This window comes from Ochotona curzoniae, unplaced genomic scaffold (assembly GCF_017591425.1).
Source record: "Ochotona curzoniae isolate NIBS_2020 unplaced genomic scaffold, NIBS_Ocur_1.0 scaffold_4701, whole genome shotgun sequence".
In the NCBI taxonomy this organism is placed as follows: domain Eukaryota; kingdom Metazoa; phylum Chordata; class Mammalia; order Lagomorpha; family Ochotonidae; genus Ochotona; species Ochotona curzoniae.
In genome coordinates this window covers 43,243,078-43,267,196 of record NW_024467122.1, presented here as the reverse complement: position 1 = coordinate 43,267,196, position 24,119 = coordinate 43,243,078, and the positions used below count along the sequence as shown (strand labels likewise).

At 39.5% G+C, this 24,119-nt stretch overlaps 1 protein-coding gene across 3 annotated transcripts in view; it reads left to right on the top strand.

The window, feature by feature from the left end:
• The window catches only part of RYR3 (ryanodine receptor 3), a 507,269-nt gene that overhangs the window by 254,148 nt on the left and 229,002 nt on the right, over positions 1-24,119 (top strand). For all 3 annotated transcript variants that reach the window (XM_040969180.1, XM_040969181.1, XM_040969179.1), the window contains exons 11-16: positions 1,464-1,637; positions 5,252-5,373; positions 16,916-17,084; positions 18,388-18,523; positions 21,131-21,226; positions 22,491-22,609. In XM_040969180.1, coding sequence (XP_040825114.1) covers positions 1,464-1,637; positions 5,252-5,373; positions 16,916-17,084; positions 18,388-18,523; positions 21,131-21,226; positions 22,491-22,609 — 816 coding nt within the window. The remainder of the gene's footprint in view (positions 1-1,463; positions 1,638-5,251; positions 5,374-16,915; positions 17,085-18,387; positions 18,524-21,130; positions 21,227-22,490; positions 22,610-24,119) is intronic.

Sequence of the window (24,119 nt, the reverse complement as noted above, 5' to 3'; positions counted from 1 at the left end):
TTAAATTGTTTTTGCAGTTTTTGATTAATATTTGATGTTGCAACAGCTTCTGTGGTACAGTGCATTCTTGACCAAATGCTTATTAAGAAAATCCCAGTATATCAAATTCTATATTCCCATAGCCTTATGTTACATAAAGTCAGAAATGAGTTTTACTAGAAATGTTTATCTTGAAAATAAGTCACTTTTAATAACACAGATAATGTTTCAACATACATATTTTTAAAGAATTTGTTTATATTAATACTGCTGAAGATGTTCTGCATGTATACAAAATTTTGCTTTTATGAAGGGTTAAGAGAAATGAGAGTTGAAGCAAGAAACATAATCATTGGATTACTAAAAAAAAATTACCCCATTATATACATTTATTACCTCAATATGTAGCCATCAGATAACTGGTGCTAAACTCTCTGTATTAAAAATCCAAAGTTAATTGAAATTTGACCTGATTCTTGTATAGCCTAAAAAAAAAGTGTCGTATAAACAAACATTATGATATGCTGAGGGCTCAACAGGGAAACACAGCAGGAGAAACTGACTTGACTTTTGTGGATAAGTGACTTCTGATGAGGGTTTCTATTCTGGAAAAAAAAATTGAAAATGCCATCTAGTTAATGGCTTTTACAAACGAGCAACTTAATGCAAGGTATAGAAAAGAAGTAGAAAGAGTAGAACCATTCAGAATTCAGCCACACAGTCTCTGGCTGATAAGAAGGTGAGAATTAAGCATCTATTTCATTACACACCCTTGCAACAGGCAGGCACGTCAGGGGGCGCTGAGTGGTTATCACCTGCAGAGGAAATATTCATCTTTTACACAGTGAATAGGTAGTGAAACAATGACAAGTGAATAATGGAACCCATTGACTATGATGCACAATTAAAGAGGCCCTAAGAGGCTAACATGCAAGTGACTGTATTAGCTTATGTAAAGTTGCACCTCCTATCATTCAAAGTCTCCTTTTGCAGCTGAATTTCATAGATTTGTGTATTAGTAAGTTTAAAACTCCTGAGTCAAGACATTTATGTAAAATGATCATTAAGATTACAGAAGCTATCACTTGCTGAAAATGTTAATTGACTAGTAAAAGATTAGCTTGTAAAGGTACCAACGATGAGGAAAATGAAAAATACATACAATGGAGATTTATATAAAATCAGATCAAAATAGAGGTACTACTGCCTGCCTTCTCATCCTCTGGAACTTGAGTCAGATATAGATAAATAGATAGATAGATAGAGACATATATTATTTAAATATATATACCTATATGTGTATATGTATAATTAACAACAGATAAAAAAATCAAGTTTCCTAAAATCCTGACTTGGACAGGAATATTGTGATATTGGTAATTAGTTCCCTGAATTACAAAGTATTCATTGATAATTTGTTCTGTCTTGAGTTTACATTTCATCAGAGATGCTTGTGTTTGTTTCTTTCCATGTGTGTGAAATAGGAAATCAAGGAGAAATTGGATTCCAGTCACAAGCGTGATATAGAAGGCATGGGAGTTCCAGAAATCAAATATGGAGACTCTGTCTGTTTTGTTCAGCACATAGCCAGTGGTCTGTGGGTGACTTACAAAGCACAAGATGCCAAAACATCCCGCCTGGGACCTCTTAAAAGAAAGGTGAGGGGCCAGGAAGCCTGTCTAGAGTTGAAAGTGACTAGGAAAAGAAGCGATTCTGAGCAACAGGTGATCATGATTGTATTTTTCTTTTTAGCTACCCTAAAGAATAATCCTATGACATTATATGGTGTTCCTCTGGTTCATCAGTCTACTTGATTATTTTGTCCTCATATCCAATAAAAGAAAAAGTCAGCTGCATGGCAGTTCTGTTAGGAGGGGTTGGATTTGTTTAATGTACCCTAAAATCTGATCTAAATGACTTCCAGTGGTTTGCTGTTTTGGGATTATCTACATCATTGCTCTTCTCATTTATTTGGATAATGGAGTTATTGCACAATTTTTATAATGTGGGTATAGAATAGAGTCTCTAGAGAGAAAATGTAGATTGCATAGTAACAAGCTCACAGGAACCAAATGCAGAAACAAAATGCTATATCCGCAGAGAATATCTCCAAATTTGAGTAGTCCATCATAAAGTGTCACAGTGGGAAACTAGTTTAGATTTGGAGACATGCAGCATCTTTTTGCCATAAAATCAATTGTTGTAGCAGTATTTCTTCTGATATGAATCAGGGAATGAATGTCAAGCATATAATGTCTTTATTCTTGGAAAACCCTTACAGTAGCTTGATTTCAATAGTCAAGGAGTCTGAGAATAAAGTTCTAGGAGGGAGTATACACTACAGTTAGAACATAATTTAATGATGTAATTTCTCTGAAAAGATGTTAAGAGCAAATCATAAGGTGCTAATTTTATGTGAAGAAAAACATTCTAGGAAAACATTCAAAAAATATAAAATAGAAATTATCAGGAGGGCCTAAGCAATAGATTAAGTGAATCTACACCGACTTAGCTTATATGAACATGATGTTTCCAGTAAAAACTACACAAGACAGGCGAGTCACAAAAGGGAAAAATGCTTGAAGGATTTGATTAGCAAGGCACCTGAAACAGGTAAGGTTAAGATTGTGCATGGAAGGTAAATAATGTACTGAGATAAACCCACCTTCATCTCCGATTTTCCCTTAGTACACTTGCTGATTTTCAGACCTAGGAAATGGAGTGTTGGGTTAGCTGCACTATGCTGGAGAAATACCAGACAAAGGATCAATCAAAGTTTCTGGGACTTCAGAAGCCAAGATTCCAGCACCAGGGGACCTTTAGATACACAAAGTTGAATTATATCTGTAATTTCCCTAGGATCCTGACTGAGCAAAGACGAGATGAGAAGTCAAAGAAGTAATCAGAAAACTGCAACAGAGATGGAGAAGAGAAAACCAAAGATGGTGCCTGAAGTTCAGTACTAGGGCAGCAGAAGCTGGGATTCAGGGTCCCCCCAAAATGGAATGACCTTAGAAAACAGAATATTCAATTGACTCATACAGGGTCTACACTCCAGCAGTGAGGCTACTCCCTGAGATTAATGAAAATAGAAAATAGATGCCAAAAAATTAGCTACCGGTATTTCATTTAAAAAAAATTAAACCCTCTGTACAGCATAATCATATCATGTAGCTCTTCTGTAGGCTTTCAACCCTGCTGAGACAATGGCAACATTTGAAAAGAATAGACTTTGCCTGCGATTCTGGGTGTGATGTAATACACTCCGGTGTGGGACGATCCCAGATGTAATTGTTGACTCCTCTTGCCTGTCCTTGCCTTTTTCTTCTGGGACAATAGTTGATCTATGTAGCTGCTAGGATGTGCATGTGGATTTGAGAGATAACCCCTCTAATATTAATGCCCAGCCCTTGATAAGCTGTACTTCTCATAAGGATGGGATAGATCCACTCCCATAAAAATACGCTGATGTCCAACTCTTAACTGTTTGGTGAAATAAATGCAATAGGAGCCTGGGCAAACCACAACCATGGGAGAAGAAACAATGAAACACTTGAATGGCTAAGTCACTTTGGGGTGTTTCTTTCTGTCCTTGGATTAGAAAATTCATCCATGTTAGAGAAGCCTACGGACTGGGCTTCTGAAATCAATAGAACATGTAATACCAACATTCCAACAACCCTCATTTCCCCCAATTTTCTTTTTCCCTTAGCTGACCAGTTTACACTTCTTTTCTTATCAAGTTTTCTAATCTTTTGGGACCAAAAATCTTGAACTGAAATGTAACTGTAGTACTTTAATGAGTTGCTATGAAGTTCTAACAAAGTAATGTTTCTAGCAGTTGGTAACTCCAACGGCAAGACCATCCTTTGCCAGCACCTAAGCTACAGTCCATAGAAGAGGACAGCAAGTATTTTGTCAAAAATAAACATAGATTATACTATATATGTATCTGTTGAAACATTACATGGCACCACATAATTATGAACAGTTGATGTCAGTTGAAAAATCTTTAAATCATATCTTAAAGTTTAATTTTTAAAATTTTATTTTGCTTGCTGTTGTGACTTTATTCAATCAGCGTGTATCTTCAAAATAAAAAAAAAATTCACATGGAAAGTAAAATAAGTTGTTCATGCTAAAATAAGAACCAAGATTCTTATTCTAGAGCTATATATTCAGTTAATGTTGACATACAGACTGGCTTCCAGGACCTACAAATGATCTCTCCTTTCATAGAAATGAATCGTTATCAGGGAATTTGATTTTTTATTTATTTTTTTTAAAGATTTATTTTTTTAATTATTTTTTTATCAGGGAATTTGAATCAGGATTTGGTCCCGACTTGAACTAGAGTCCAACCATTTTACTTAATATCTCTATGCATATCAACCCTATTAAGGGGAAATGTTTACCTCCTCACTGAAGCTACTATCCGCAATCAAAAATTATGTGCTGAAGCCCTTGATAATCATTGAATAACTCTCAGATAACTGGGCTAAAGTGAATATTGTACTATCTCTTGCAACAACTGCTTGGTGAATACCCATCTTATTCTAACAACCATGCTCAAATAATTTACATGTCAATTATATAATTTTAATAATAACTTAAGAGAAATACATTGCAGATAGTGTTCTTTAAGCAGAAGGAGGTTAAGTAGCTTACCTAGAGTCATACAGCTTTTAAGAAGCCCAGCAGGAGTAAAACTAACATCAACTGACTATAGAACCCGTGTTTTCCAATCCTCTCTGTAACCTCCATCCTGAGTGCTTTCCCCAGGAATAGAGGTAACACACCCACGGGAACTCCCCTTTAGTAGAGAAATCCAAGCCTGATCCCAGGGAAGAGCTTTGCTTTAAATTGTGCTTCTGTTTTTCCCAATTTCTCTCTGGAGGGCTCGGAAAGAAGTGACTTTTTCCCCTAACCAAGGATAAGGCTCAATGTTCATTTCAGTAGGAAAAAGCATCTATTATACAGTATGTTTTCACCCTTTCAAAGTTGTAATCTAGGCCCACAGAATTTATTGTAACTGATACTATGGTGGAACATAAAATTTCATTTTCATCAAAGCACCATGTCTCAGGAATGATTCATATGTCAGGAACAGGGCATATGGGTGAAATACCATTGTTAATGTTCCATTTTCAGAATGGACCCAGGGGAGCTCTGTTAGGGAAAGGAATAAGAAGGAAATACTGCAGGAAATGTTGAGTGCCCCGTTGTGGAATCAGGTATAACCTAGCCCCTCTGTCCGTTGCCCTTTGGGTAGGTCATACTGCATCAGGAAGGTCATATGGATGATGGTTTAACACTGCAGAGATGCCAGCGTGAAGAGTCCCAAGCTGCTCGTATCATCCGGAACACGACTGCCTTATTCAGCCAGTTTGTCAGGTATGTTTGCTCCTTCCCTTTTTCCTGGAAGTGACTTGCTAAAGCCATTCAGCCTCCCCCTTTTAATACTGCTTCCAGGAAAATCTAAACACCCATGAAGAGCTTTCAACAGTCATCAACCAGCTTCACTCTTTGGCTGACAAAGCCCAACCCCCATTGGTTTTTCAGATTGGTGTCATGAGGACACAATATCTTCATAACAAAACTAACAGCTGGAGTGCTTTATGCCCAATTTGCTTTAGGGTGTATATAGGGAAGGTGAGAGGAAGAACCAATACATCCTCTCTGTGCTGCTTGGAAAGGGTTTTTGTATCATTTAGAATTGCTGCTGTAGTTTGGATCAAAGGGGATTTGCATTGGAAGCCTTGAGTTACCCAACTATGGCTAAAACTTAAATGGGAAAAGTAACTGAAATGCCTGCTTGGATTGCAATCCCTCTAGCATAAGCAGTACTGCCAAAAAGAACCCTGTGGATTGCTTTCCCCAATTACTGTGAGGAACTGATTCCATTGTAAACAGTGCAGTGTTCCAAAGCATTCTTCTCTTGTAAGAAGCCAGGAAGGTATAAATTGCATGATTGAAGTTACATGAAGTAAGGACTTCTGTATAGCTTTTCTTTTCTTTGACTTGAAACCCTGAATTCAGATGATACACATTAGAATATAGGATAAGCTATTTTAGACAATACAGAATAAGTTTTATTTATCTTCTAAGTTAATTGAGAATAGGTGGGTAGTTTAAGGAAAACAGGTAACCCATCCCCTGCAGCTCACTTCATCTGTTTAATGACACTTTCTGGAGATTTGTTTATTGTTAAAAAAAAAAAAGTACACAGATGAGTGTTCCTCCAGATGCTAATACACTCCACAATGGACGTGGCTGGCCAGGCTGGGTCAGGGTGATGTCAAGAGCCTAGAACTCCATCTGAGTTACACACATGTTTGGCAAGGACTCAAGCACTTGGATCAGGTTTTTCTACTTTCCCAGATACAGTAACCGTAATGTTAGATCAAAAGTGGAGCAGCTTTCATATGAATGCCTGTGTCATAGAGGCTTAATGCACTATGCCATAATGCCAGGCATAATAATGGCATATTAAAGTGTGTCACTTGAATCAATACAGCAGCAAGTTTGCTAAAAATCTACTCTGAAGTTTCTCCCCTGACCTACTGAATCAGGCATCCTGGCAGTAAGATCCAGTAAATCATTTCCAGAGGTCCTCTGGGTGATGCTAATGCTTGATGCCATTTTAAACCCACTGTCCTGGACTAGAAATCTTAACTTTGACTACATGCAAGTTCACCTGGGGAGAGGTTAACACCCTTTTCCTTAGGCCATGTTTGAAGCCAACGGCATCATAATTTTTGGAAGTGAAATCCAAACATCAGTGCTTTATTGATACCCTCTAGGTGATTGTAAAATTCAGTCACAGTTGAGTACTGTCATCCATGTATGTTTTCCTCATCCAACATGATCATTAAGGACTACTGGCTCCAGGCATGTGGTCAGTCCTTCAAAAACTGAGCAAGAAAGGGAATGGAGGACAATATATTTGAATATATTTGAAAGGATTTGACTCAGGTAGATCATTTTATCATGCATCCATTGACTAAACTGAATCACATGGTCATACCTAGCTTTAGGGAGCCTGAGAAAAATATCTCTACTAAATCTCAGAGGTTTTGTTACTCAAATTGGACAAAGAGTGAATGGCTGGCATACTTCTGCCATGCAATGGTAATTCTTAGTTTATTTTTGACACTACCATTGGCTTCTTGTAATCCTTGAGCAAAACATTTCTTTCTAGATCCTACTCCCCTTCCTCAAAAAAAGGTTGTAAGAATGAAGAGCTTGGTATGTGTACAAAAAGGTTGCTGTGTACAAACATGAATTTTTCAGACAGCCTTGATTAGCCTCTGAAGTCATTGCCCTCAAGATAGATGCTTGTTTTTATCTGGCCCCAAATTCTTCTGACCTCTGACCTTAAATATTTTTAAGACAGTAACCCCCTATTTCATATATATGCAAAATTAGCTCAAAAGGGATGAAAGACTGAAATGTTATACCTGAAGCTATAAAACCTGTGGAAGAAGACCTAGACACAAGTGTTCATGACTTTGGATTTAGCAGTGATTATTTTAAATGCACCCATATCAAATATAAAAATAGCAACAGAAAAATTGTGCTTGATTTCATCAAAATTTTAAAAGTATATCTTTCATTATAGAAGACACTGCCTAGTAAATAAAAAGACAACTCACATAATGGTAGAAGATATTCTGCAGCTCTTATATTGGACAAGAGATTTGCATCTAAAATAAAATGCTCTTATGCAATGATTTTTTGAAAAGGCAAATGAATGAACTAAGATGGACACAACAGATGAGTAGATAATTCTATAAGACATACAATGGTTAAAAAGCACATGAAGAAATGTATGCCATCATCAGAAAATGCTAAGTAAAATTACAATGAGATACTGCTCTAAGATGGCTAACCTAAGAAGTTACTACTGACAAGGGCTGGAACCTTCATTCATGGCTTTTGGAAACATTAAATGCTGCAGCTACTTTGGAATACAATCATGCAGTTCCTTAAAAGGTTAAATGTAGTTAACATATGACTCATGGATTGTGCTTCTAGGTAAATGCACAGAAAAATTAATGTAGCCATACAAAAGTTATCCACAGGTGTTCATGACAGCATCATTAATAACAACCAGGAAAGAGAAATGATCCAAATGTCTATCAACTAATGAATAAGTAAAAGTGTGCTTTATTCATTAAATTAAATACTAATAGGCCATAAAAGGGAGTGAGCTGAGAGTTACTACACTATGGATAAACCCTGAAAAATAGCATGCCAATTGAAAGATGCCAGACATAGCAGATGACATGTTACATGTTTTTATTTATGTGAAATGTCCAGAATAAGCAGATCTTTACAGACACAATGAACATTGGTTGTCACCTACAGCTAGAACATCTTAGGGGGACAGAAGACTGCTACTATAGAGAGCGTTTCTTGAAGCACTAATGGAAAAGAAACATTGTAGTAATAGTTGTTCAATTCTTTGAATATGTAAGAAAATTATACTTTTGAAATAAGTATATGATGTATGAATTATCCATAAAGCTGTTATGTTAAAATCAGTGGAAATTATATGCCTGACAATGGAATAATTATTTTAAGCAACTTTATTGAAGTAGGATTTGTGTATCATTATATTCATCTTATTAAGTATATGTCGCGCCCACGTGTCTTATCGCCCCGCAATAAGATGCAGACGCGAGTGAAGTCTTCTGTGGTAATCTTTATTGCGTGCACCAAGATGAGGAGGGAAAGGCTCCGACCCCGGCAGGCTGTCTGCTCTTATGTGCTGACTGGCCCCGCCTCCGCCAATGATAGGTCGGCGTCATGATTACGCAGGGTCCTGGGCGACTGGATTCGTCAGTCCCAGTGTTCATGCGCCGGCCACGCCTCAGCTCACTGCACATGCGCTAGGCGCCTGCGCAGTACCGTTAAAGCTACGTAACTCTCCATCAGGAACCAAGGTGTGGCTTTTCCGGCCGGCGCCATTTTGGGTACGGCATGTGGCCAGTACATACAGATGCGGCTGGCAACAAGTATATGGTGGAGTTTTAGCATATTTACAAAGCTGCACAATCATGTTTGTTTTACATTTTCAACACCCCGAAATATTGTTAATTTTTATTTTTTGTGATACAGTTCCATAGGCTCAGGGATTTCATCTTCCACCTCCCCCCATCCCCACCCCACCACAACCTCTGCTATTTAAGTGTATCATGACCACTTAGTGGTTGGAGCCATTCCAGCACATATGAGACGAGGTGTCCTTTCCATTTTAATCTCAACTCCGAAATGATTATTGATATTTTAAGTCACTTAATGTGCTTATTATTCATATATATTGTTCAGTAAAATATAATCAAGCTTTTTAAAAAAATGGTTCACTTGTGTTCATGTTGAAATTTGAGAACTAGTTAACTTTTGTTTACAAGTTTTTTTTTAAGATTTATTTAATTTGCCTGTGTGTGTTTAGGCTATACATTTTTAAAATCTTGCTTATGATTTTATGATAAATTTCCATAGGCCCTGGAATTTTCCTTATCTCCGCCCTAATCCCTTCTCCTCTCACTGAGTTCTGCTTTATTATTACTATAGTATCATATGAAGATAGTCTATCACTGTAGACATGGATAATGGCAGAGAGTCTAGCATCTTCTTGTCAAGATATAGTTAACAGTTTCATTGGGAGTCCATATTAGGTCTGGAAGTAGACACATACTGCATTGTATCTTCACATCTAGATATGATAGTCTTCATTACACAGTTACTGTACATCCCCTTAAATTAAAAGCCACAATACAAAAATAGAATATACAATGCCATGAAGTTAAATAACATACTATTCAATGACTAATGTGTAATTGAGGAAATGAAAAAGAAAATCTAGAACCTTCTTGAAGGGAATGATGCTAATGTATGATCTATAAGTAAACTCAAATATATAGAGAGGAGAAGAGACAGAGAGGAAGATATTCTGTCCATTGATTTATCCTGAAGCAGCCGGAACAGCTAGAGTTGTGCTGAACTGAAGCCAGGAGCCTGGAGCTTCACCTGGGTCTCCCATATGGGTGCAGGGTCCCAAAGCTTTGGGCCATCCGCAACTGCCTTCCCAGAACACAAGCAGGGAGCTGGATGGGAAGTGTGACTGCCAGGATTAGAACTGGTGCCCATATGGGATCTCAGCATGTGCAAGGCCAGGACTTCAGCTGCTAGGCCTCTACACTGGGTCCTGGTGACAAGTTCTTTACCAAGCCTATGATCTGTATATATTTTCTCCTTAGTTGGTAGTTTCTCTTCTCATTTTCTTAATGTATTTAGATGTACCATAGTTTTTCATTATTAGGAAGTCTCAAAGCATCTCTTTTTATGGTCTGCTCATATCTGCTTTTAGTGTAAGATCTAAGAACTCTTTGCCTCACAGAAAATTATCAGTCTTGTTTTCTTCTGTTTTATGACTGTAGCTTTAACAATTAGGCTCGTGATCCATTCTAGTCATTCTTGCATGCATTATGAGGGAAGGGCTTAAATTCATCTCTTTGCATGTGGATCATATACTAGGTTGTCTCTGGACAGTTTGATCAGAGGAGCACCATCTCCTTTCATATCTTCTTGCCACCTTAGTCAAAAGTCAAAGGGACCAGCATTATGCCAAGAAAGTTGAGGTACCACATTTACCAGCAGTGTCATATAGGTGCCAATTTGTATCCAAGCTGCTCTACTTGTGATCCATCTGCTTGCTCATGGTCCATGAAAGCAATGACAGATAGTCCAGGTAGCTATCAAAAGACACTCCTGAAACTGACCCAGCTGTTGCAGCCATTTTTAGTGTGAATCAGCGGACAGAAGATCTTTCTCTATATATCTCCTTCTCTCTCTGGAGCTGACTTTCCAATAAAAATAAGTAATTCTTTAAAAAGAAAGAAAGAAAAAGAGAGAAACTGAAAAGTTACAGATAGAGAAGCAAAAAGAGATCTTCCCTCTGCTGCTCCACCAACCGAATGGCCACAAAGGCCCCGGGTGAAGCCAGGAGGAAGGGACGGTTCAGGGTCTTCAGGTGGGTGGTAGGGTCCAAACCTTTGGGCCATCTTCAGCTGTTTTGCCAGACCATTAGCAGGGAGCTTGATCAGAATTGGAGCAGCCTGGACAGGAATCAGTACACATACGGAATGCCAGTGTTGCAGGCAGCAGCTTGACTCACCATGCCAACACTGGTCCCTCTTGCCTGATTACACTGGTTAGAACATTCACCACAAAGTGGAATAAAGGTAATACAAATGGACATCCTCCTCTTGTTCCTGGTGTTAGGGAAGGAAAGTGTGTTGTTTTTTTTGTTTTGTTTTGTTTTTTAACCTTTCACTGTGATGTTGATGGCAGGGATTTTGCAGATGCCCTTTATCAAAGTAGGAATTTCCCTTGTAACAATTGGCTTTATTTTTAAGATTTGTTTATTAATTTTAAAGTCAAGGTTATAGGGAACAATACAGGGAGAAAAGGAGTGACACACAAGAGATACCTTCCATCAGCTGGTTCACTCCCCAGATGAATGCAGTGGCTGAGCTGCAGCAGTCCAAAGCCAGGAGCCAGGAGTGTCCTCTGAGATTCCCACATGAATGGCAGGGGCCCAGAAATTTGGGCAATCGTCCTCTGCTTTTCCCAGGCCATTAGCAGGGAACTAGACCAGAAGAGGGTCAGCCAGGACAGGAACTGGCACCCAAAGGGTGCAAGCATCACACATAGCTGAATAAAATAAGTTTACTCCAAAATTCTTCTATATTCTCCTCCTTTCTGAAAGTATTGCCAGGTATCACATTTCCCTATGTGGTAAGCCCAGGATTGCAGATTTATAATTACTGTTTTATGAATTTCTTCTTAACACTATATTTACTATTATTTCTATATTTCCTTTTGCTGTTTATTCCTTTCTGTGTGTTCCGGTTATAACCTTATTATTGTCCATGATACAGTTTTGTAGGTATGGGGATGCCTCCCTCCCTCTCTCCTCTGTCCAGCACAAATTTCCCCTTCTGTTATTTTCTCCTAAGTTATCACAGTACTACAGTCTTTTCACAACAATAACAACTTTAACTTTCTGCTGTTTAAGTATATTATGGCATTGTAGGTATATGCAAAGGTTAAAAAAATTAGTATCATATTGCCAAAATAGATTTCAATGTTTCACTGGGAGTCCTATATCTATTCAGGAGTACACAGGCACTGCAGCATATCTGCTTCCTGTTAGGATAGTCTCCATTACATAATCCATCTATGAGAATATATGTATATTCATTTTGTACTTTGAATGAAAGCTGCTTCATATCAGAAAAAAATGATGTTTGTCCTTTTGAAGCTTGCTTACTTCATTAAGCGTAATAATCTCTGGTTGGGACTATTTTGTTGTGAATGGTAGGATTTCATTCTTTATCCATGTCTGTTGATGGCCATTTGAGTTGGTTCCGTATCTTTGATATTATGTATTGTTCTGTATACATATAGGGTTACAGGTTGCTTTATTAAACGCAGATTTCACTTTCTTGGGATATATTCCCAGGAGTGGGATAGCTAGGACAAGCAGATTAATTTTCAATGAGCACTCTCCATAGTGACTTCTGTAATACCTGACAGGTCTTCAATCACATCAACAGTGGATTAGGGCAACTCTTTCCCCTACATCCTTGCTAGCAGTTGTTAGTTGATTTTTATTATGGGTCATTCTTACGGGAATCAGGGGGAGCTTCAATGTGGTTTTTATTTGCATTTTCCTAAGACCTAGGGAGTCTGAGCATTTTCTCATGTTTATTATCTATTTGAATTTGTTACTTTTGAAAATGTCAGGGCCAAGCTCAGTAGCCTAGTGGTTAATGTCCTTGCCTTGTACTCTCCGGGATCCCATATGGGCACCAGTTCTAATCCTGGCAGTCACACTGCCCATCCAGCTCCCTGCTTGTGTCCTGGGAAAGCAGTCGAGGATGGCCCAAAGCCTTGGAACCTGTGTGAGAGACCCAGAAGAGGCTCCAGGCTCCTGGCTTCAGTTCAGCACAACTGTGGCCATTATGACCGCTTGGGGAGTAATCAATGGACAGAAGATCTTCCTCTCTGTCTCTCCCCCTCTCTGTATATCCGACTTTTCATTAAAAAATAAATAAATCTGAAAAAAGGAAAAGAAAGAAAATGCTCATTCCCTTCATAAATTTCTTAACAGGGTTGTTTTCGCTGTCATTGAGTTTCTGAAGCTCTATAGAACCTTGATATTAGTTCCCTGTCCATTGTGTAGTGTGCAAAGATTTTCTCCCATTCTGTTGGTTGCTTCTTCACTTTGTTGATCATTTCCTTTGCTGTACAGAAACTTCTTAGTTTGATGTAGTCCCATTTGTTTATTTTGGCTTTGACCATGTGTGCCTCTGACGACTTTTCCAAATAGTCTTTACCTATGCCTCTGTCTTGTAGAGTGCATCTTACTTTACTGAAGGAATAGCAATGGTAAAAATGGTCACCCTTGTCTAGTACCAGATCTTAGTGGGAAATCTTCCAGCCTTTCCCTGTTCAATATGGTGTTGGGTTCTTCATATGTTGCTTTGATTGTGTTAGGGAATGTTCCTTCTATGCCTGTCTTAGCATTTTTAGCATGAAATGGTACTGGTTGTTATCAAATGCCTCTTCCGCCCCTACTGAGATGATCACATAGTTACTTTTTGTTATTTTCTTTCAATGTAAAGATTCTCCTTTGGTACTTCCTGTAAGTCTGTGGCAATTTGTTGAGGCACCTGTGTGAGGGCTGAATCATACCATCGAAGTTCAGACAGTTTCTAGTTCTATCCTGGATATTACTTTCTATTTGTATGGAGCTAGGAAACGAAGGAGGACAGAGTAGTTTGTAAACAGGTTCTTCTCTGCCACCTCTGCAGTATTGAGAATACGTGCTGGATGAAAACAAAAACCACAGGTGGTCTAGCCTTCTTGGAGAGTAAACTAAAGGTAGAGCAATAAGCAAGGAGCAAGACAGAACAATGAAGAAAAAAAACCAGAACTTCATTTTCTCATCATCCTCTGACACAGTCACTGAAAATTACCTGGTAGAATAAATGAACAGTGTAATAAAGAGTCTCAGAAAGTCTAAAGAGAAACACTCCCAGCTGCCCTCATGAGTTTCACCTTAAGAAGGAAGTCACATGTAGGAGCACAAAGCTCCAAGGCAGTAGAACTCTCACAAGGTTCAGAGCAGTGTCAAGACTAAACCCTGGGATTGCGGACCCGCGGATGGTGCAGACAGTCCCCTCAGGCTACAGTAAGCCTATAAACCTCATGTTTCATCTTCACCTGTCACGTAAGGAATTGTTGTTAACCCACTTGATTGTCCCTAAAAAAATGTGGTTTTAAATTACACAGCACCTGAAACTGGAGCAAGTACTAAAGAAAGTGTCATCACTGCTTCACTGAATCTAAAAGTGGGAAACCAGATCAGGTTTTAGGTTCTCAAACCTTCACCTCATGTCCTTGTGACAGTCCCTGCTCCACCATCTTTTCGCTGGGTCATACCCCAGAATGTCATTTTCAAATGTTTGCTGAGGACTGAAAGGTGGCAGATACTGCCAGGAGTTAAAAACACTGATGAGACATGCTTCCTGGCCTGTACTATGTTTATAGTCCCCTAGTGCTGGGCCCTGATGGCAAGCAAAAGGTGCTTTTGTAAATGCACAGCATTGGAATCATTACCATCTCACAACCTGAGTGGTCTCACAGTTGGTTGAGTCTTTGTTTTAGGCCCAAGTGATTGTCCTTTCTTGGCATGTGTCAAGATAATTGTATTATAAATATATTCCAGGAATTTGGTGTGGACATTTCATGCAGTGGGTAAGATAGCTCGTGGGATACCAGCATTCTGTGATCAAAGTGCCTCTGTTTATGGTTCAGCTTTATTTCCAGTTCCAGCTTCCTGCTAATGCATATCCTGTATGGCAACAGGTAATGGCTCAAGTACTTGGGTCATTGCTACACATGCAGGAGACCCAGATTAAGACCTAGGTTCTTGGCTTTGGCCTGGCATAGTCTTACATGTTGCAGCCATTTGGGAGTAAACCAGTAAATATTTGCCCATCTGTATTTTTCTCTGCTTCTCTGTCCTTCAAATAAATTATACATATATATAGTTACATTTATACAAATTTATAAATTTATAATGTAAATATATATAATTTATATATGTATCAATAACATCTATTGCCTAACCAAGTATATTAATTAAGAATCGACTACCATGCCCAGCACAACTGCCTAGTGGCTAAATCCTCGCCTTGAATGTGCCAGGATCCCATGTGGGTGCTGGTTCTAATCCCTGTGGACCTGCTTCCCATTCAGCTCCCTGCTTGTGTCCTGGAAAAGCAGTCAAGGACAGCCCAAAGCCTTGGGACCCTGCGCCCACATGGGAGAACTGGAAGAGGCTTCTGAATCCTGGCCGTAGGTTGACATAGCTCCAGCCATTGCGGCCACTTGGGAAGCGAATCCTCAAACAAAAGAACTTCCTCTCTCTCCCCACACCTCTCTTTATAGATGACTTTGCAATGAAAATAAATCTTTAAAACATTGACTATCCAAGAGAAACCCTGCCATTATCTACTGACTCAGCCATTTCTCAGTCACTGAGACTTTAACAATACAATTCCACAGAATATGGCTTCATTTCCCCTTCCTCTTCACCTTTGTCTTCTGAGGGGTTCACAAGCATACCCCTCATGAGAATTGGGAAATGAAGACTTTGTTATTTAGGAGGATATGTGGTCTCTGTGTTGAAAGGACTTAATCATAAAATCTTTTGGAAAATTAAAAATAGAATCCAGTATGTCCAAGGTAAGAACACAGCTATGGTTGTAAAGCAAATGACATGGAATGAGGAGACAAATGAATAAAAGGAGCGGGCATTTAGACAGGGAAGGATGTTAAACACAGAGATGGAATACAGAGGACGATTTGAGGAAGATAATCTGCAGTGAGTGAGAAGGTAGTATGCATGTGCACATATACACAGGCAGAGACACTGGGAGTCTTGAGCAAGGGGAGAGATGTACATGGGACAAACTGAAGACAATGATAGGGATCTGGTCTCGTAGCAAAGAGGGTTAAACTGTTCCTGCAATGTCCACATCCTACATGGGCTGGACACTAGTTCAAGATCCAGCTGCTTCATTTCCAGTCCAGTTCTGTGCTAATATGCCTAGGAAAGCAGCGGAATATAGCCCAAGTGCCTGGGCTCCTACATCCACATGGGAGACCCAAGAGGAACTCTGAGCTCCTCTCTTTGACTTAGCAATGCCCCAGCCCCTGTGGCCATTCACAGAACAAACTAGCATGTAGAATCTGTCTCTACATTTCTGTAATTTGGCCTGTCATATGAAGGAAAAAACAAACATGCACAGAGAAACCTGATAAAAACCCTTCTAGCTTCCTGTTTAATCTCTTCTAGGAAGATACAGTAGTTTTAAATAGTTACAGGTTACTCAGGGGGAGGGAGGTGTTAAGGATTTTTGTTTTCTTAAGTGCAACAACCAGGCTAGATGGAAGGAAAGCATTTGCTACATAGAAAAGTCACTTTCTTAATCACAGTTAAAATATCCTCCTTGATTATATAAAAATCTTTAGACATCCAGTGAATACCTGTTTGATACTAGACGGTGAAATATCACAGTAATTTTACCGGAATAAGTTACACATCACTTGAAAATAAATAGACTGAAAGAAGTTATTTCCCTTTATGAAATAGCTTTGAAATTGAATTTGACTATTCTTATTGCTCTATTAGTTGGTTGGAAAACTTCCTTCTGTCGCTGTTAGCATAGGAACAGTGGCTGGGAAACAGCTCACAGAATCCAGTGTGGGGCTGTTAGGAGCCAGGATTGACTAGAGATGGTCAGGACCCTACTGAATGCTTGAGGCCTGATCATGTCCATCTCGTGGTTTTTAGTGGCAACAATCGCACAGCTGCCCCTGTCACCCTGCCTATAGAAGAGGTCCTGCAGACCCTCCAGGACTTGATTGCCTACTTCCAGCCCCCAGAGGAGGAGATGCAGCATGAAGACAAGCAGAACAAGCTCCGCTCTCTGAAAAACAGACAGAATCTTTTCAAGGAAGAGGTGAGTCCAAAAAATAAGAGGCTGTGATTATCTTTGTTTCCAGAGTCACAATATCTCTGTGCCTGCAAATTAGCTTTGTCTCTGTGCATGTTTACAACAGAGCCAGAGAACAAGAAAGCAATTCAGAGACTGGTTAGAAAGGACATTATGGAGGCTGAGCTTCCAGGCCAGCTGCCTCTGGTTACAGTAGCAATGATGGACACATTCAAAACAGATTACACTTCAAAGCTGCAGTGCCACACATGCTTCCAAAATCCATTTCCAGTAGATTTTAGCTCTAGGAGCAAGGCATTGGCCACGATTCTCAGATTTTGGGAAATGTCAGAATCACCTAGGAAACCTCTTTGAGAACACAAATACCTAGATTTGACCAAATCCAGGCTTACTTAAGAAACTTTTTTTTAGCTGACCCTGGATCTTACATTAGAACTTATGCTTCTGAATCATGGGGTAAGGGAGGAATTGGAACGTGGATATGAGGGAACCACCAAGTAGAAGCTCAGGCAACCCAAGCTGTAATTCTGACCCCATCCAGGCTGTGCATAATTATAATTCACTGATCTCCAAACCCGGACAAGATAGGCTGGGCCTTACATTCCTTGGCACGTGGCTTGTCCCTTGTACACTTCCTAGTGATGTGGGATAAGAAACCATCCCCTGCTTAGTCTTCTGATCCATGCAGACTTTGGCCCAGATTCTTCTGTTGGCTGTTAGGCTACTGAAACTGCATTCATTATCCCCTACTCTAAGAATTTCAGGGTACAGATATTTTGGGTGGAATTCTACTATATGTTAGTTGAAAAAGCACTTGAAAATCCTTTTTGTATCTGTCTACAAATTGCACCACTTTGGAAAGGAGATTTTGGTGAGGGGTACAAAATTCTTATGCATCTGAATGGAGCTCTTTAATTTATTTGAAATCTGAGACAGAAATAGGTACTGTAGCTAGAGCTGCTTCTGGATGAGTTAGAATGGCTTTGCACCAGACAGAGACCAGACTCACTGAAGCTGCCTCTTCCTCAACATGTCCTCGGATTAAGTCGAACACAACACATGGAAACAAATCTGTCAGAAGAGATTGCTGGTGCATTCCAAAAGTGGATGCTATTTAATATTTAGGTTCTGAGGCATGAAAATGTGTATTCTGTTTTCCAGAGTAAAACAAAACAACAAAAACTAGCACCATGTCTGATTATTACTATCAGCTAGGAGAGGTAAATGATATGGGAGGGGAAAGAGGAGAAAGGAGGGAACATGCTGTGTCAAGTACAACATTCACTTTTCCCTCCACTCTCCTTCTCAGGGAATGTTGGCCTTGGTGTTAAATTGCATTGATCGCTTAAACATCTACAATAGCGTAGCACACTTTGCAGGAATTGCCAGGGAAGAGAGCGGCATGGCTTGGAAAGAAATCCTGAATCTGCTGTACAAATTGCTGGGTAAGTGAACATTCAGTGCTCTCCCTTGGGAAGTTATATATGGGATCATCACATCAACTCTCAAGATTGCCATCTGACCTTCTTCCTTGGAAACCTTTGTTAACCATGCGACTTAACCCAGCCATCCACTCTGCTAAACTAATAGCTTATTGTGCTTTCAAAACTTGCAGTGAGAAGCCAGAAACAAGTCAAAGCAGATGATGATCAGTTTTGTCAGAACTGCCTGTGAAACCCCTGACAGTCATTTGCCCTCTCTGAACCTCAATTCCTTGTCTTTGAAATAAAGAAAGCAGACTACAGCTTGTTGACAAGTCTTGTAGTTTTAAACATCTATAAAGCATCACCTGTGTTTTGAGAACCAGTGTTCTCTCAAATCTTTCAGATGTTCACTTGTTAGTCATGACTCACATGAACATTTGGCCTATTACTTATTTGGCAGAGAACAATAAAGTTCCAGCATCCAGCCTTTCTATCAATATCAAGTATATTGTGATGCTGTCATGTCTGCTGTGACAGGTTCCATCCAATAGGCCTAGAATCAGCCCATGCAAGAAAGTGCCCAGCAAAACTGCTCAGGCATAGAGACAAAGCATCACTTTAGGGCCTTGCTCTGAAGTATGCTCCTTTGCCCCACTGGCAGGAAGTCCACAGAAAGTTGTGAAGGTTACAGAGAAGCCCAAGAAAAACAGTTTGAACCTGTTCTCTCTGTTACTGGTCAAGCCAATTTGATTGTCACTGTGTACAATTACACTGTAAAGTCTCTTCAGACTCTAGTTTGGAGATGATATGGCTCAAAGCCAATAGTTATTATTCCAACAGTGATGGTTAGTCTGTTGAGTTCTGTGAAATGTCTCATTTGACAGAGAGAAAAAGATTTGGTGGGATTCCCATTTCTTTTGTCTTACTCTAGAAGAAATAAAGGATGCGCAGAAATCCTCATAAGCCACAGTTACATGTTTATGATGGAGTTGAAGCTTAAGACCCAACTCCAGAACTCATTCTTCTCAGGTTAAAAGCAGCTTAGGAGATGAACCTCTGATCTGCCTTTTACTGACAGTAGAGATACAAAGTTGAGGCTCTGGACCAAGGGCTTTCCTTGTCCTAGATTGACTAACTCTCAGTCTCAGAAACCCAGAAACCAAGCACATGAAAGGCAAATGACTAGGGACTCTAATCAGTTCACATGGATAGATTTAATATCTACTGTTTTTCCCAGTGGAAAGATAACTTGTCTAGAGTGGCAAAATTCTAATGACAACATATTCTCTCCCTCTCTGTAATACCATCTGCCAGTGGTTTTCAAAGATGAGCAGGCATCAGAGTCAGCTGGATGGAGAGTTAGATCAAATGTGGAGACATCCCCAGAGTCTCTCATTGGGTCGGGTTTGGGAGAAGGTCTGAGAATTTGTGTTTCTAACAGGTTCTAAGGTAACACTAACATTCTTGATCCAGGCACTATGTGTTGAGCACAATTGTCACATGTTCATATGTCATAGACATTGTGTAGTTGGGTTTTGCTATTGTTTTTCCATTAGTTTAACCAACCTTTCCAGCTGTATGTGTTGGGATTCCTTCCTTTATTTTTCTAAAGATTTACTTAGTTCTTTGAAAGGCAGGGTTACAGAGACTATAGCTTCCCTCTGCTGATCATTTGTCAAATGGCTGCCATGACCACAGTGGTCAGTCCAAAGCCAGGAGTCGGGACCTTCTTCTGAGTCTCCCATGTGGATACAGAGGCCCAAGGACTTAGGCCATGCTCTCTGTTGCTCTCCCAGGCATGTTAGCAGGAATTGAATTGGAAGTTAAATAGAAAAGATTCAAATCAGTGCCCATATGGGATGGTGGCAGTGCTTAACCCCCTAAGCCATGCTTAGCCTTGGAATACTTCCTTTAGCACTGAAGAATAGCACATCTCTAGCTTGATTTAAGAAAACAACGTAAGATATTGAGTTCTAGGGTTGGCATTGTGTCATATCAGACAAAGCCTCCACCTGTAATGAAAGTTTTGAGTAACAGCTACCTCACTTCCAATCTTGCTCCATGCTGATACATTTAGGAAAGCAACAAAGTTGGCCCAAGTGCTTGGGACCCCAGGGAAGAAGCTCCTGACTCCCGGCTTTGAACCAGCCCAGCTACAGCTGTTGTGGCCATTTGAGGAATGAACCAGCAGATGAAATATCCCTGTCATTCTTTTCATCGCTCCCCTCTCTGTAACTTTGCCTTCCATATAACAAATAAGTAAATCTTTTTTTTAAGAAGATACCAAGTTCTTAAGTCAGTATCTATGTGTATGTTATATTATACTCTTATTGCTATCTGAAGTCATTTTAGTTACATGTTTACTGTCTCTAGTCCCTACTTGAGGAAGGAGGGAAACCACCTCTTACTGTATTCCCATACTGGACAGGTGCATGATACATAGCAGGTTCTTGAGAAATGCATATTGCAGGAGTGAGTAACTGCTGGATTTTTACTAAATAATTGTATCAAAAGATTAGGCAGGGTAAGGCGATTATTCAGTTGCTTTTAGTAACTAAAGAGGTGAAGCATCCAACTGCTCTCCAGATCCCACTCCACCTTTACAATCCATTGTTTCGGTTTCTACAGCTGCTCTCATTAGGGGCAACAGAAACAACTGTGCTCAATTCTCCAACAACCTTGATTGGCTAATCAGCAAATTGGACAGACTAGAATCTTCCTCAGGTAAGAAGCAACAGTTCTATAACAGGAAAAAAAAAATTTTTTTCTTTCTGTAAAGGAAACAAGGTTGAATCATTTACCATGGATAAAATATTCTCAAATAACTCTACAAAAAGAAAACAAAAACCCTAAAACTTTCTGGAAACTATACAGCTTTATTTAACAACTCTATCCTAGATTTCAACAATTCTTCCCTTTTTTGATTGAGTTTACCTTTGCGCCTCCAACTTCACTGCCTGGGTCCTTTAAGAATCCTCTGACTCCCATGCTGGTTTTCTTGTAGTAGCTCTGGTGTTTTTTAAGTATTGTTGTGATTTGGTCCTAACTATTTTATAGGCAGAAATGAAGGATGACTGTAGAGGAGGAGGAAGTGATCCTAGCTCCTCTGAACCATCCTTCACATCATCTATGGCCATTTCTTGATGACTCACAGAGATCTTGAGCCAGGAGAGTGATCACTGTGGATCAGTGACCATGCCAGAGGGGCCACCAGTTTGCTTCTTCATAGATGAACAGACACCAGTAAAATTATTGGAAAACTACTTTCCTTGAATTTTTGTGATGATATGGCCTTTGGACATGCCTAGTTTTTTGGTGTTTTTTTTTTTTAATCCTTCACTTAGTACAGAAAACTACTCAATGTTCTGAGGGGAAAATCCTAGATAGTCCCTCTTGGGTAATCTTGTAGTTTGTTTGATACACTTGTTACATAAAAGAAGAAATACTAAACATCTTCAAAACATCATGAAAAGGTGCAGCATCTTTTCATTCCATTTTTCCATAAACTTTTTGAAGTCACCTCAATGTCTGGGGGTGGTTTATAGAAGAATTCTTCCATAAGAGATACCCAGAATATTTTCTAAATGCCTTGAATGATCTTTACAATTTACAACAAATGGATTATCTCATTTTACGTCTATTTTTAAATGAAATATTGTTTCAGTTAGTCACACTCAGAATTCCATTAAGCAGTTTTTTTCTCTGTATTTCCACATCCAAAAATTGTTCCTTTGTTGAGAAAGAGGTGGATGAAGTTTTTACTAAATTAAACTCAACTCTGAATTACAGACTACCTGGCCCTTGAGGTCACCTGAAGTCAAGTACAAATAGATGATTGTATCTTTCTTCTTGCTGGGAATATTTAATAGATTCAAAGAAATGATAGTGTTCTGTCCCTGCAGTATGGTCTTTTCAGTCTGAGCTCTCTAAATTATGTCATTTATACAGGCTACTTACTGTCCAAATGGTTTTTGTCGTGCTCTTGTAGGTATCTTGGAAGTTTTGCACTGCATCTTGATTGAAAGCCCAGAAGCCTTAAATCTGATAGCAGAGGGCCACATCAAGTCCATCATCTCCCTGTTGGATAAGCATGGACGGAATCACAAGGTGGGCCTGGGAAAAGGAATGCTAGTAGCAGTTATTGACTACCTGACTTTTGTCTTGCAGCATTAAATAATCACTTGTTATTGCAAGTGTTTACTTGGGTAAAGACTTTGGGAAACTGGGTGTCCTGCTTTCCTGCAAGCACATTGTTATGTGCTCATACTAACCAGCAGAGACTTAGTAACCACTTGTGGAAAGGAAGTAGCATTGATCCACAAGGCTATCAGCCTGGATCACTCCATGATGTGTAGACCACAACGGTCCATTCCCTTGAGTTTTTATGGAGTGGTTGCAACAAGCTGCTTTTTAGCACTGGTGAGGGCAAGCAGGTGGGGATACAGAGGCAAATGCATAGTGGTTAGCTTTTGGACTGTTATACTCCTGGAAACATCCCAAGTTGCTACACCTAGCATTGCCTTATCTCCTTCCTTATATTTGCTAATCTTGTCTTGATCTTTGTCTTGTTCTTGGGACACCTGCTTTCTTGCTGAATGATTGTGTCCTTCATGGAAGTATTGTTTCTGCCCCCACACAGGCTGCTCTCTGCTTCAACAGCACAAGTCACACTGTGTCATGGATGGTCTCCACATATTTCCTATGCCCGTATCATCATCCTTAGCCCTTCAGACAAGCTCACTGTGGGGTCCTTGGCTAAGTTTTGTACAAGGACAGCTGCATAGGACTGGTTCTCACTCTAAGGACTAGGATCTTAGTAGTAAAGCACTTAAAAGCATGCTATCTAAGGAAGACAGAAATCTAATGTAGTGAGTGAAGTGTTGACAACATAGATGGTGTTCAATGAAATCAGATTTGCCCTGTTTCAAACAAAGTAAATAAACATTGCCATGAGCAAGCAAGAAAACAGAAGCTGCTCCTCCCTTTGAAAGAAACAGCTGTGTGACTTAAGAATTAAGTTATTTTGACAGAGGCATTGCCACATCACTTTCCAAAGTAAATATGTTATTTTTATAAAATCTATTCTCATTCTGTTTCTTTTTATGAAATTGCATCTCAGATACAGTGATCCATGAGGAAGGTCTATTAAAATATAGTGAGTTTTAGTCTGATACTTCATACTTGCACCAGTCATGGTGGCTATGGTGCTCACTAGTCAGTGAACAGGTGACTTGGGTGCAGAGGTGGGGAGTTAGGTTTTAAGAATGATGGCATAAGTGGACATCTGGGCCAGCAGTTGTGCTCCTGTGCACTGGGGAGAACTCAGCCAAACTGGCTCTCTCACCATGGTTTGGAGGACTGCATATTTGAGGATTATTTCTGCAGCACTGACTACATAAAATGCAACATCATTAGGAAACAGAAAAGCTGTGTGCTTAGTATGTGTGAAACTGCTCGACAAAAAATAGAAAGAAATATGTGGGGGCTATAATTAGTTTACCAAATGTGGTAAATCCAAAGCAGGTTTAAAGCTCCAGCTTGTCCCTGGTCTAACATGTTTCTGCCTGTCCATAACACATAGGAAGGATAATTAGCAAGCACCAGTGTGAGGCACCAT